At 38.6% G+C, this 15,107-nt stretch overlaps 1 protein-coding gene across 2 annotated transcripts in view; it reads left to right on the top strand.

Annotated features, from left to right (window-relative positions):
- Positions 1 to 13,513, top strand: part of VKORC1L1 (vitamin K epoxide reductase complex subunit 1 like 1) — a 60,012-nt gene extending 46,499 nt beyond the window's left edge. The window contains exons 2-4 of one of the 2 annotated variants that reach the window (XM_025275185.3): positions 5,757 to 5,866; positions 8,786 to 8,858; positions 9,679 to 13,513. In XM_025275185.3, the coding sequence (XP_025130970.1) occupies positions 5,757 to 5,866; positions 8,786 to 8,858; positions 9,679 to 9,913 (418 nt within the window). In that variant the 3' untranslated portion in view covers positions 9,914 to 13,513. The remainder of the gene's footprint in view (positions 1 to 5,756; positions 5,867 to 8,785; positions 8,859 to 9,678) is intronic. The other variant, XM_025275186.3, reaches the window with a different exon arrangement.
- Positions 13,514 to 15,107: the final 1,594 nt, after the last annotated feature.

Raw genomic sequence — 15,107 nt, 5'->3', positions numbered from 1 at the left:
TCTAACAGGTGTGAGGTGATATCTCACTGTGGTTTTGATTTGCATTTCCCTATGACTAGTGATGTTGAACACCTTCAAATACCTATTGGCCAACTGTGTCTTCTTTGGAAAAATGTCTATTTAGTTCCTCAGCCCATTTAAACAATCAGATTGTTTGATTTTTTGCTATTGCACTGTATGAGTTCTTTATGCATTTTGGGTATTAAGTCCTCATCAGATATATAATTTGGAAATATCTTCTCCCACTCAGTAGGTTGCCTTTTATTATTATTATTTTTTGATGCTTCTTTTTGCCCTGAAGCAGCTGCTTAGTTTGATGTAGTCCCACTTGTTTATTTTTGCTTTTGTTGCCTTTACTTTTGGTGTTAAATCCAAAAAATTGCCAGGACTAATGTCAGGGAACTTACTACATATGTTTTCTTCTAGAGTTTATGGCTTCAGTTCTTACATTCAAGTCTTTAATGCATTTTGAGTTAATTTTTATGTGTGGTGTATATAGTGGTCTAGTTTCATTCTTTTGATGGGTTGTCCAGTTTTCCCAACATCATTTACTGAAGAGACTATTCTTTCCCCATTGTATATTCTTGGCTCTTTTATCATAAATTAGTTGGCCATACATGTGTGGGTTTATTTCTGGGCCCTCTGTTCTGTTCCATTGATCTGTGTGTCTCTTTTTATGCAACTGCCATACTGATTGGGGAAGGCGATGGCACCCCACTCCAGTACTTTTGCCTAGAAAATCCCATGGACGGAGGAGCCTGGTAGGCTGCAGTCCATGGGGTCGTGAAGAGTTGGACATGACTGAGTGACTTCACTTTCACTTTTCACTTTCCTGTATTGGAGAAGGAAATGGCAACCCACTCCAGTGTTCTTGCCTAGAGAATCCCAGGGACGGGGGAGCCTGGAGGGCTACCATCTATGGGGTCGCACAGAGTTGGACACGACTGAAGTGACTTAGCAGCAGCAGCAGCCATACTGATTTGATTGCTGTAGCTTTTTGTATAGTTTAAAATCAAAGACTGTGATGCCTCCAGCTTTGTTCTTCTTTCTCAAGATTACTTTGGCTATTCAGAGTCTTTTTTGATTCCACAAAGACTTTAGGATTGTTTGTTCTAATTCTACTTTATCTCATCCCAGTTTATAAAATTTTGTCTGACTTGTGATTTGGGGTTTTTTTGGGGGGTGAACTGGTCAAAAGCAGTGATTTTCAAACTTTTTGATAGGAGAACCCCTTTATACTTTTAATAATTATTGAATACCCCTAAAAGGCCTTATGTGGGTTATATCTGTATTTGGTATTTTGGTATTGACTGTATTAGAAATTACAAACTGAGAAATTATTTAAATATGCATCCATTCATTGAAATATAATAAACCCATTATATGTTAACAAAATATTATGAATAATAACTCCCCCCTACCCCACACATGCACATACTCAATAATGGAAAGACTTGCATAGTTTCTCTTATCGCAAGTCTCTTTAATGTCTGCTGTAAGGTAGACTGTTGATTCTCACATAAGGTCCTGAGATCTGCATGTAGCCTTTGGAAAACTCCCCTATACACTTGTGAGAGAATGGTAATGAAGGAGGCAAATAATGTCTTAGATTTCTCCTCAGTGACTGAGGATACACAGGTTGGAGAGCAATTGGTTTTAAGAGTTGTTGTTTCTGGCAAAACTAGGAGTGTTTAAAAACCTTTCAGCAATTTTTTATCATAGCTTAGGGAATGGTATTGGTTGTTTTGAACCCAAATACAAAATATTCAAGGAACTTACCATTTGGGTCAAAGATGAACCTTTTTTTAAGAATCAAAGATTAAAGAGGAGTTATCAATTGCATAATCTCTTCTTTTATGTTATCACACTGAAGCAAAATGAACAGCTGTATAACTAGTACTTTCAGAAAACGTTTCTTTTTGCTCAGTCGGTTAATATCGCATCCCACCTTGTTCCATAAGGTACTTGGGGCAACTCTGCAGATAAGTGGTATAATAGAATTTTGAATACAGATGGGACAAGAAGAAGATGGTTAGAAACTAAGACAAAGCCAAGTATAAAGTAGCACATACACTTTTGTATAACTTTTAGAAGTGGGAGAAAACTATAGTGTTTTCAAATGTTCCAACTTGGGAAGAAGATTCACTAGGGGTTTTTAATGACTCACACCATCCTTTGCAATTGTGCAGCATAGTGTCTTTAATGAAAATCTGTTCTTACCTTTCCAAGGAAAATAATCTTACATATTGCCAGTCTACTTTGCTAGTTACTTGACTTGCTAACAGTTATTACATCAGCTTTATCAAAATGTATTAAGCCATGCTAAGTCACTTCAGTCATGTCCGACTCTGTGCGACCCCATAGACGGCAGCCCACCAGGCCCCGCTGTCCCTGGGATTCTCCAGGCAAGAACACTGGAGTGGGTTGCCATTTCCTTCTCCAGTATTAAGCTATACTCAGCATTATTAATTGTATTTGTATGTGTGCTCAGTCATGTCCAGCTCTTTGCAACCCCGTGGACTGTAGCCCACCAGGCTCCTCTGCCCGAGGGATTCTCCAGGAAAGAATCTGGAGTGAGTTGTCATTTCTTTCTCCAGGGATCTTTAGTTATAGCATGTGAGATCTAGTTCCCTGATCAGGTATGGAACCTGGGCCCCCTGCATTGGGAGCATGGAGACTTAGTCACTGGATCACCAGGGAAGTCCCGGTAATTGCATTTTATAATGTTATGTAGGATAAAGGAAAGAGCATAGCACTGCAATCCAGGAGACCAGAGATCTAGCTAAGGTTCCGAGGCTGGATTCCTACAAGCCTAGGCAGTCACTTTTTCTTGCTCGCGGGCAGAGAGGAGAACAGGTTTCTGGAAAGGGGCTAACAATTTAATTTGGGAGATGGAAGCACTCTATAGAGTGTTGAGGTGGTTTTTGTTTTTTTTTAATGAAAGGTAAAAAAAAACCTTTCTCGCTTCACACTACTAGAATTACTTCACACTCCAGAATTGCTATACCATGATTACAATTTGTATACCAGGGTTACTCAGGTATTTGTATTGGTCAAAATTGTACAGTTAAGATTTGTGCATTTATATATATTTTACCTTAAAAAAATTAAAAATAATCAAGTGGTTAGTGGGTAAAGGTGGCAATAAAACAAGAAAGGCACAATTTTCAAAGCTACACGATAGGGACGTGAGGTTACTACCCAGCTCCGTTCACTTTGTGTATGTACATTTGAAGCTTTCTGTGTTGAAATGTTTTTGTTTAAGCAGCTTTCTGCTCTGCCATATTAGAATGTCAAAAGATAGCATTTAGAATTGATAAATCAAGAAATAGCAATGTAAATAAATACTTTAGAAATGTGGAAATAAAAGGGGAAAATAATTAAAAGGTATCAAAGTGGTTGCCTATGGGGATCAGAGCTGAGTGTAGAGAGGGCTGGAGTAGGAAATACCTCGATTTTGTTTTATAAGAATTTCAGTGTTATTTGATTTTTAAACCTTATGCATGTATTCCTTGGATGAAATAGTATATTCATTCTGTGAATTACTGCATTGCTTTCGAGGAACATATCCACAGGATCATATGTGGACAGTTAGTATTAATTCTAAGCACAGACCAATGCTTAGAATAAAAATTGTTTACTTATGATAATTTTGGCAGTATGCGCAGTTGTTTCCATTGCCAGAGTTGATGATTTACATTTGAATTCCTGCTTCAGATGCAGAGGGCTCCAGAGTTTGATTGCACAGTTTGTCCCTGCCCTCCTGCAGTTTGTTCTTGACACCATAGTCAAGAGTGATCATTATAAAGCCTCTATTACTCTCCTGTTCAAAAGCCACCGAGTGGCTTCCCATGGCAGTTAGACTAGAATTCAAAGTCTTCATCATGGCCCACAGACAAGGCTGTAAGTTACTTAAGTGATGGGATGGTGCCTTATCTTCTTGTCACTCTCCCTCCTCAGAGTCAGCTGGATGGCCTTTCACACACTCTGAGCTCTTGCCTGCCTCCAGGCCCTCATACTTGCCATTGCTCCTGAAACTGGCTGCTTCTCCTCATTCAGGAATTAATTCCTGAAAAAGGCCTCCCCTGACCATCTAATTATATAGTAGCTCCTTCCACCCCTTCTCCATGTAGAGCAGTGGCACTGAGAGTGGTCCTCAGACCAGAAGCATGAGCATCACATGGGAACACTTTGTTTTGTTTGGAAATGCATCACAGACCTGCTGAAATAAAATCTGCATTTTAACAAAATCCTCTGGTATGCAGTGTAAATTTTTCCAAAGTTGTGATCTAAAATAAACCCCCCTTCTCAGTTTTCCTGTTAATAGCTCATTTCTGAAGATAACCTGGTCATTTACCTGTCCATTACTTCTCCCTAAATGAAATAACTGTACAACAACAATCTTCATGGTGTTAATTTATTTGTAAAATTGGGGTCATACTATCTCCCACCCTCGTCATTATGAAGAGATTCACTATTTCTTGGACTACTGAAGTCATGCAACTAATAAAGAATCATTCATTTATCCTTATCTTCAGGTAGTTTGCCTTCAGAACTGAAGTTTAGGTTTTATTGAGCACTTTGCTACAGATTGAAAACACTTTCTTTTTGGTATTTTATAAAGCACTTCCATTCAGAGTGCTGACTTTAAAAAATGCACAACGTGAGAGTTGCAAGTTAAGTTTTACTTGGGGCAAAGTGAGGACTGTAGCCCGGCAGACAGCATTTCAGATCAGCGGGGGAGCATGACCTTGGCTGAGGGCAGTACATGCAGTCAAGCACGTGTTTTCTTGCAGGTATCTTCTAGTCAGGAGCAGCAGTTGTCACTACGAAGGATTTTAGTGCTTTTCTAGATATGAGGAGGTAGAAAAATTGGGCTCATGAAATCAGCTCCTGAACACATCTATCTGAAAACCTGTCCTGTGGGGTACTGAAAATCAACAGCTGCAGCAGCACATGATTTAATCCTTGTAGAGGTAGATGGCAGGTGCCCATTTGGAGTTGACAAGGGTTAAAGTTGTCCTTAAAGGTTTTTATCCAAAGGAAGTGTTAGTCTACTATTTGTATCAAATTTTATTAAATCAGAATTTAATAAATTTTTAATAAGAAAAGATTCTGAAAATGGAAAGTCAAATGCAAAATTTTCAGTTAAACTAAAATAAAAACTGATGGGGCAAATAATGCATCAACTTTTTACTTGTGAGGTAAGATTCTAGGAAAAACTTTAGTTTTGGATAGTCTACATTTAAAGATAATGTTCCCAGGATATGTCTCCTCATGCATGTCCTGGGTCAGGAAAAGCTTCATTCTACGTACTTTGAGTGAAGAAATAGGACAGCTTACATCAGTGACTTTCAACTGGGGGTGATTTTGCCCCCAGGGACATTTGGCAATGGCTGAAGACATTTTTGGTAGGCGCAGCTGGTGGAGAGGTGGGTGTAGAGGCCAGGGACCTCCAAATACCGTGTAATGCCCCCCACTTAACAGCTCTCCACCACAAAGAATTATTTAGCCCAGAATGTCAGTGGTGCTGCTTCAAAGAGACCCTGGCTTAAAATTCAAAGAGCCCTTCCTCTGCAAATACCAATGCTATCAGAAAAACAACACTTTGTTCAACCTTTTGGAAAAGAGACTGTATAGAAACTGGCAATTTAGAGATTCAGATGGGTATGTGGGCAGGAAATGCTCAGATAGTTCTCCTTTTTTAAAAAGAAGAAAACTCAAATATAGGGTTACTGGTTTTCTTTATTTTACAGATGGGGTCGAGGATTTGGTCTTTTGGGTTCCATTTTTGGAAAGGATGGTGTATTAAACCAGCCAAACAGTATCTTTGGACTTATATTTTATATACTACAGTTATTACTTGGTAAGTATTTATACAGCAATACATAAATAAGTTTGTTTTGTTATATTTCATTTAGTACTTTGTCTCTTTGTCCTGATGTGTCTTTATAGTAAGTAAAAAAGCAGATGTTGATGGTAGAACCACTAGTTTGTAACACATTTTTGTGTTGTGAAAACTTGGTTCACTAAGATTTTGATGACACTCAGCCTGAACTTGGTATCTGTTGGTATTTAATCAGGGATAGGAGCATCCCAGGATGCTCAGAAAAACGAGTCCCATTCAGGGAAATTATTACTCCAAACAGTTTGCCTTGGAAACCTTGTTTCCTTGTTATTTTGTATGCTCTGTAGCTATTTTAAAATATTATGCATTGAGAAAACATTAATGCTAAATGATATTCAGTCATAATTCCATCACTTTTGTATAGCCACTATTGCCATTGTTCCTTACTTTTTTTACTTAATTTTATGTGAACTCTCTTACACTGTCTATCCTCTTAAGTGCTTTGCTGTTGTGGATATCAGGCTTCAGATTTTTTAATGTTCTAAATAATACTACAGTGATTAACTTTGTTTAAAGTCCTCTTCTCATACTTCCTTTTCTCTTTGAATTATTTCTGCAAAACAAATATCTAAATGTAGGATGAATGAGTCAACAAACATTTTTGTGGGGTATGGATTTTAATAGGTAGAAACAAACTGATTCTCCCTCAGTTGTCAGGTTTTCCCAAAGCTTCAACCATCCTCATTTTTTTTTCTATAAAATTTCTAATTCAGTAGTTATATATTAATAGCCATATTAATTTTATTTTTAATTTTATAGTATTTTAATTTCCTTTTATTGCCAATTGAGTTATTGGGATCCTGATAACAGAACATTTCTTATTTGTTACAAACATTTTACTCATTCTTTATTCTTGTTTTAGAAATATTGATTTTGTGAATTTTGATTATACAGAAGGTTTTATAGTTTCAGAGCAATTGTTAATATTTTATCCTGTTATCTGGCAGGTCTTCTTTCTAGCAACAATAGATTTATTCCAAGGCAAACTGTGTACCTAAATTTTTCTCAATAGCCTTATCAAGTTTGCCCCCTTCCATATCTGTATATCCTGCAGAAGTAAAAAAACACACACAAGGATATTCATAGCAGTTCAGTTTAAAATAGCAAAAAATTAGAAGTAGCTTGTAAGGATTGAATAAATTAGGTTACAAGCATGCTAAAAAATACTATGTAGCCATTAAAGGGAAAAGTAGGTCTACAAACCCTGGAAGATCAAAACCTAGTTTAGCAATTAAAAAAAAAAAGCAAATTGTGGTATAATAAATAGAGGATAAGTATATGTTTATATATGTGCAGGGTTGAGACTTCCACCTTTTATTTCATTTAATTGTTTTGTTTGGATTTCTAAAGAAGAATATAAAGTATAAGTTCACAATAAAATAACCTAAGAAAAGCTTCTGACTATGTTAATTTTGGGAGATGGGGTTGAACATCTCCCAAATTTTGTAATATTTAATTTGTTAATTTCATTTAAAATCATGTGTATCATATGTATTTTTTCTAGTCACATTTTAGGCATTCACATGCATTTTTAGTGTTTGTGTCTTTACCACCAGAGGCACATTTGAACTCCCCAAACGTGGTTTTCCAGAGCACATCAGGTTCACTCCCTTCTAAGTTGTTCAAGATAGAGCCTTTTTTCTTTTGGCAGCACTGTGCAGCTTTGTGGGATCTTAGTTCCCCAACCAGGAATTGAACCTAGGCCACCCCAGTGAAAGTCCTGAGTCCTAACCACCGGACCGCTGGGGAAATCCCATCCTATTAGGTCTTTAAATCTGCACAACAGTCTTAAGAGGCAGTCATGATTATTATCCCACTTTTACAGTTAAGGAAAAGAGTTGCACAGAGAGCGCAAATAACTTGCCTATATCATTTTGAAATTAACTTTCTTAGATAAAAATTAAGGTGCCAGCATTCATTTTTGAAGTTTGAGATATTCACATAAATGAAGTCAGCCAACTTTGTATTTTAGTAAAGGGCCAGATAGGAAGTCATTTCGGCTTTGCTGACTATGACAGCTACTCAGCTCTGCCACTCTAGTGCCAAAGCAGTCATGGTCATTACATACACGAATGAGTGTGGCTGGGCTACGATAAATCTATTTACAAAAGCAGGTGGCATAAGTAATCCAATGGTATCTTAGTCTGGAAAGAGCCTTGTTAAAGCATCAGGGATGTCTCTGGCGGTCCAGTAGTTAAGACTCTGTATTCCCAATGCAGGGGACGCAGGTTCAATCCCTGGTCAGGGAACTAAGATCCCACATGCCACACAGTGTGGTCAAATAAATAAATTAATAAATACTCCTCTGCTTTAAAAAAAAAATGATTTCTTCAAAAAACATGTACTCTCTTAAGTGGTCTCTAGGCAAGTCGGTCCCCATGGCTAGGCTACAGCCCAGATGCAACTTCTCATTGTACTGGCAGTGTGATCTCAGCTCCTTAATTAACCTCTTCAAACCACTACCACTTATTTATTTGTATCTGTTTCTGTGATCCTTATCCATTAGTTGTTGGGTAGGAGGGTAGGTAGTTTAATATGCTCTGCTATCTCTTGTCCTTAAAAATAAGTGCACATGTTCTCAATACTGTTGGCTACAGGAAATTACAAAACCAAACATGTGAAGATGTCAGATGATAGCATCAGGAGTTCAGGCTAGTCTTTGTCTTGAGAACTCAGGTTGTCTCCATCTGGTTTGACCCACATGTGGCCAAGTGGCCAAATGTGGTTTTCCTTATGCCCCAGGGTGAGCCCTTTCTGAAATGTTTATCATGATTTTTTTTTTTTCCCTTCAACAGCATGTTGATGTAATCATCTCCCATTATGGGATTTTTGATAAATTTGATCTGAACACAGGAAAGCAAATTTTACTTTCCACAGGTGGGGAGCCTGCCTATAGTGAAAAGGGTCTGTCTGGATGGTCTCACCAAATGTGTCCTGCTTGGAAGAGAAGGTTGTGGTCCTCACATTACTTTTTTCTCCTCCTCTCATTACTTTATTCATTATAGGAGGTAGGGCTGTCAGTTTTACAAATCTGCTTCATTGCATAATGTGATTGCAAAAGTGCATATTTTCTTTACATGCCTTAGCTAAGGCTAGTTTATGAAATATATAATATTTCATCCAGAATATTTACCAGTCAAAAACAGTGCAGCTATGGGATGGACATGTACACACTGCTATATTTTAAGTGGATGACCAACAAAGACCTACTGTATAGCACAGGGAACTCTGCTCAGTGTTATGTGGCAGCCTGGACAGGATGCGAGTTTGGGGAAGAATATTGTTGTTGTTTAGTGACTAAGTTATGTCTGACTCTTTTGCAACCCCATGGACTGTAGGTCGCCAGGCTCCTCTGTCTGTGGGATTTCCCAAGCAAGAATACTGGAGTAGGTTGCCATTTCCGCTCCAGGGGATCTTCCTAATCCAGGTGGATTCTTTACCGCTGAGCCACCAGGGAAGCCCTTGGGAGAGAATGGATACGTGTATATGTATGGCTGAGTCCCTTCGCTGTTCACCTGGAACTATCACAACATCACAACATTGTTAATCAGCCATACTCCAATACAAAAAAAACCCAAAAAACAAATCAGTAACACTGCAGCTATAAACCTTAAGAAAATAGACCTGTAGGTCTTGTCCTCAAATTTCAGTGTTTTGTCTTAAGATCAGTGTTCCAACCCTGAAGCAAATCACAAAATGTTCCCTTTGAACTGGGAAGCTTGTTCTCCAGTGTCAAGGTCTGACTGAGCCAGTGTCCGTTCCTCTTGCAGGCCTGACAGCGAGTGCGGTTGCAGCTTTAATCCTCATGACATCCTCCATCATGTCCGTAGTGGGGTCTTTGTACCTGGCCTACATCCTGTACTTTGTGCTGAAGGAGTTTTGCATCATCTGCGTCATCACATATGTGCTGAACTTCATTCTTCTTATCATCAACTACAAACGACTAGTTTACTTGAACGAAGCCTGGAAACGGCAACTGCAGCCCAAGCAGGACTGACCGCCTGATGAACTCTTTAACTGACAGTCTGAAGTCCCTTTTTCCATTAAGTTTATTTTGCAGCAGTTTGGGTTTTTTTTTTTTAATTCTTCTTCTTCTTCTTCACAACAGACACTTTCCCTAAGAATCTTAAACTGATTTTTTAAAATCCTATAAATTAGAAGGGGCTCTAGCTATTTTCTGTGTCAATCTTCATTTTAAATATGGATACAAAGAAAGGATATACCAAGCCAATCAAAGACAAGCTTTAACTTTACTTTGGAGATGTTTCTGAAATGGTAAAATGTAGCCCTAGCCCCTTCCCCTCAGTTGTAAAGTGAGCAACCATTGCTAGTAATTCTCTAATGTGTATACATTCAATTTCAGGTATAACAAATGTGATCATGACATGAAAATATTTTAGAATAGATACTGTATTCAATATTGCCATGTTTACAATATGTAATATGTTTTTTAGCCGATGGATTTAAACATGTAGATTCAACTAGAATCCATTTATGTGATATTTGTAAATAAAGGTAGAGATATTGGATCCAGCCCTGCAGAAACTTGCTGTACAGCTTAGTTGGAGTGTAGCGATGAGGAACAATCAGCTCAACGCTGACTGAAGACGTAGTGAAAATACTAAGTCCACACAGAGCATCTTGTGGAAAGGACTGGCAGCTGTGGGTCCAGCACTGACAGCAAAAATAATAGGGTGACTGGTTCCCTTTCATCTCCTTCCTTTGAAAGGAAGAAACTAAATTTGGACATTCAAGTCAAGCTTGTACCTAGTCATAAAACTGGATCAATTAGAAACTTACAGTGTGAGTCATGTGACCAGACTTTCAAGGCTTTCAGGACACTAAAGGTGGGAAAATGGGTAGATTTCTCTGGCAAAAAGCTGGAAATAGTACTATGGCATTTCATAGTCTCTTGCAACAGGTGAATTTTCATGCAGATAATTTTCCTTCACATTAGTGCCAGTCAACCAAACAGTATTGGCTTGGAAAGTCATCAGTATAAGCCCCAGTCACTCCAGAGTAGGATTACTCTTGGGTAGCTCCATATGTTTCTCCTGTTTCTTTCTTCACTAACTAACCGGACATCTAGTTTGTTTTAGAGTCAGATATTAGATTCGTAAACTTTAGGGCTGACATGCTGCTCAATTGGCTTAACTGGGAGGAGTACTAAAGGGAGAAGTATCTCAAGGTGGAACATAGTACTCTTTCTAATAACTACCCCAATGCAGAGTCTTTGAAAGAGATTTGAATGAACCCAAATGAAACAGTGACAGTATGTTTCTCTGGTTAACATCTTCTATCAGAATGTTCAAAGTGCCTTCTGTCTTAAATCTCAAACCAAATATTTTGTGTGTTGAACTTGGGCAGAAGTGTCCTTCCTTCCTTTCTCAGCATGAAGTAGGAAACTTGCATTCTATAGAAAGGTTCTGTGTGGTCTTTTCATTCCTTAGATTGAGAAGGAGTCGCCATGTTTTTGCTTCTATTTCTGTTCATCATCACGTTAAGAAGAAACCGGTAACTATTGAGTGTTCTGCCTTCTTTTGTAGGGAGGGGACAGGCTCTGCTCTGTAAACCATAACGTGTAGAGTCATCAACTGTCCAGCAGTTTCCAACCAACTGTCATAATTGATGCAGTGTACTCTTCTAGCCCAAGGCAGGTATCAAATTGCATTGTAATGTACTTTTAACCAGTTTAAACCAGTTTTGTAAAAGATATCCTTGTTCTGATTTCATCCAGGCTTATGTTTTTTCCCATGAATGTGAATATTTCAATGTCTGTTTTATTATGTATGTATTGTTCTTGTTTCTCTAAAGAACTCTAGAAAGTGTTGATTAGATGTCTGGTATTTATGGAGAAATGAGTTCTCTGGAGAACTGCACGATGAGCTCGTCTGGCAGCAGAGCTTCCCCTCTACCCAGCAGATCAGCAGTTCACTGCTTCTCTTTTCTCCACTAGTCTGGAGACAGCTTCACCGTGATGACATTATGGTATATATATATATATATATAAACTCTGGTTGTGCTAAACAAGTTCCTTGTGTCCCCATTTAAAATTGTTCTTTGCCCTCCTCTGTCAGTGGAGTAGAGTTAAAGCTTGTCTCAATGTTGCGTTCTTGCGAACGCCTACAGTTCTTTTGTGAGAAAACATCAGAGTGTTCAGCCAGACCCTTCAAGTTTTTCCTTTGCTTTTCTAAGCCTTGGGGACACCACTGTTTCAGTTGTAGAAAAATTGTTGCCACATTCCTACAACCCCAGAATTCATGTCCTTCTCACTAAGGGATGAACATGTGCTGCCTGAAATAACCACGTGGTGATGCCCATCTCTCTAAGCAAAGGACCCCCACGCTGGTGTGTGTGATTTGGTATTTTTCCCTGGGAAGAATTTAGGCTTCCCTCTACATCCTCAATTCTACCCTAGAAGAAGGGGAAAACCCCCTGTTATAAAAGTCTGAGGGTTATTAAGATTACTTCAGACTGAATATTTAAACATTGCAACATTATTAGCTACCAGTGTTGAAGAACAGGTGGGGGAAAATGTGAATTTCTGCTTCTCAGTTTTCAAAATGATTTGTAACAGATGAAGCCTCTTATTTACTTGACAGTCCTATCATTTGAAGAAATAAGAGAAGTCGTGGTTACATGATAAATTTTAGGAAAGCTCGGTGGTTTGAAGGGTTTCATTTGATTTTTTTTTTTCATTGCAGCTAGTTGCTATCAGTTGAGGATCAACTTCTGGTAAAGTGTCAGATTTAACTAGCTGTGTGCCCTGGGTGTATGTGGCCCCTCCTTAAATCCATGACTTTTAAAGATGTTGATAGCATTGATTATTTTCATTCAGAGAGACAAAAATCTCTCATTTGATACAAGAGATCTTTGGACCTCCTACGTAGAATACAGGACCAAGACTACAATGAAATTAAACTGTGAGTTGGCTTTAGTTTTCTTAGACTTCATTTAAGACTATCAGCAGAAGTACAAAGTTGTATCCAGCAAAGCTTGAGACCAGTAACTGCTGACAGATCGTACCCTGAACGTCAGTACTGGACAACTGCCAGCAAGAAACCCGCTCTCATTTTTGGTAACCTATTTGGGAAAGAATACCTAATATTCAGCCTTCGTCCTCGTGTATTTTTCTGTATTTTTTCCCCAATGGGCAAGTTCTGGTGAAACACTGCTCTTTATGTATTTTAGGCAGCACTTACGAGTCCTAATTTGTGAGAACTACCCTTCGATAAATCAAGGGACGGGGGTGGGAGTCCAGGTGACTTGGTTAAACTTTTTTTTTTTAACATATTAGCCCAGAAAAGGTAAAATGTTTTGTTATAAAACTGTATTAAGCATGGCCTAAGTATTAGGTGTATGATCTGTATAGTATGTTCCATCAAAAAATATTTATTACTAGTGCTTTAAGCTCCAGAGTAAACACTCATTTAAAATGGAGTTCACTGGGCAGATTTCCCCTTTAATATAGATAGAAATATTCTTTATCAGAGGTTTAGGACACAGTTTTGCTAACTGGTAAAAACAAATGTAAATATGTAAGAATGTTTATTTGTTGCACATAACTTTTTTGGTATAAAATAAATGTAGAAGTTACCTGTGGAAGTTGTGCTGCCCTCATTCTTATACTGCAGTGTTATATTTCAAAAAAGCAGTAGAAATGAATTCAGTCTTAGAAGCGATTTTAAGTTCTGGTCACACCCTGAGGTCAGGACCTTAGTTCCCCAACCAGGGATCGAACCCGTGTCCCTTGCACTGGAAGGCAGAGTCTTAACCATTGGACCATCAGAAGTCCCTATAAATGATCCTTGCAATTAGTACCATAGCCTCATTTCTACAGGTATAGAGTTGACTCTTTTTCTCTTAAATTATAGGTAAACTTATAGAAGACAGAAGCAGAATTCTTAGAGATTCTAGTTCTTGGAATTCCTGTGGGCTTATGATGTATGTGGTTGTCAAGAATTAATGAAGATGTTACTGCTTATAGTTCTGTGAACACATAGATTGTATTAATCAGCTGTTTTTTCACTGCTTTAGTGTACCTCACCTTGAATACTCCACTCTTATGATCTCCTAAAAAGTTAATATCTGCAAGAAAGATAATTTCGTTGGAAATGCAGTTAGCCATATTTTATTGAATAGAACAAATGTGTCCTTTGTTAGGACCTTAGGACTTGAGAAAAGAATCTTACCCCTAATTTGTAAAACATTTAAGTGTGTCTTTCATGTTTCTTTTTTTTTTTATAATGTTTGTCAGGTAAAGAATTTTATATATTATTCCTTGACATTAAACTGGAACATAAAACTTGATTACTTCAAGAAACTTAGAAATTTTAGGGTAACAAAAGAAATATACAGCCCCTAAAATTCCTAACTTATTACTGGAACGGACTACACTCTCATTTCTTCACGGAGCTTGGAAAGAAAGGTTAAAAAAGGGCATGTGTTGAGACATGAAATCCCCTACAAGTGGATCAAACTCTGTATCAAGAACTACATTAATTTATGGTCTTCAATTTGATTGGACCGTATTTTTCCAAAGCTTTCAGCTTTAAATCAGGGTTGATGAACACTGAAATCTTACAAATAACATACCTTACTTAATGCAGCCTGCGGAAGAGGGGCAGGAGGACAGATTCCTAAGGAAAGGCTGTCCTCGGGAGCAGAGCAGGTGGCGGCACCAGGTATGGAAGCCTGTCCTGTCTGCGGCCCACACATTCAGAGGCTGCATCTCCACCTTCAGTGGAGTTGGCTGCAATGGTCCAGTGGGCTTCTACAGCTGTCTATCCCTTTCAGTCCAGACAAGATGACGGCTGCGGTTGGAAGAACGTCCCAGCCGCACTGGAAACCTCTGAGCTCCCTTCCAGCTCCAACATTGCTCCATTCTTACCTTTCTTCTGCTTCTGTGTCAGCTTGGCTGTGGTTCACAGACCCCGTGCCTTCTTCTTCCAGCCTGATACTACTTTCTGGGAATTCGCTGAAACTTCAGCCCTTCTGTGTTTTCTGCCGTCACCCACTCAAGTCAAGGCTGGCCCAAAGCGCGCAGCAGGGCTAGTTTGGTGGCAGCACAGTTTGTAAGCCACACTCTGAGTGGGGCGTGAGTGCCGAAGCAGAGGTTTCCCCAGACTCTGTGCTTAGTTAAGGCTACAAAAAAGGCTGAGACACCGAAAAGAAATGCAGATGCTTTTCAGCAGTATAG

This window comes from Bubalus bubalis, chromosome 24 (genome assembly GCF_019923935.1).
Source record: "Bubalus bubalis isolate 160015118507 breed Murrah chromosome 24, NDDB_SH_1, whole genome shotgun sequence".
In the NCBI taxonomy this organism is placed as follows: domain Eukaryota; kingdom Metazoa; phylum Chordata; class Mammalia; order Artiodactyla; family Bovidae; genus Bubalus; species Bubalus bubalis.
Note: the sequence above shows the minus strand (reverse complement) of the source record. Positions and strands in the feature narration are given on the sequence as shown.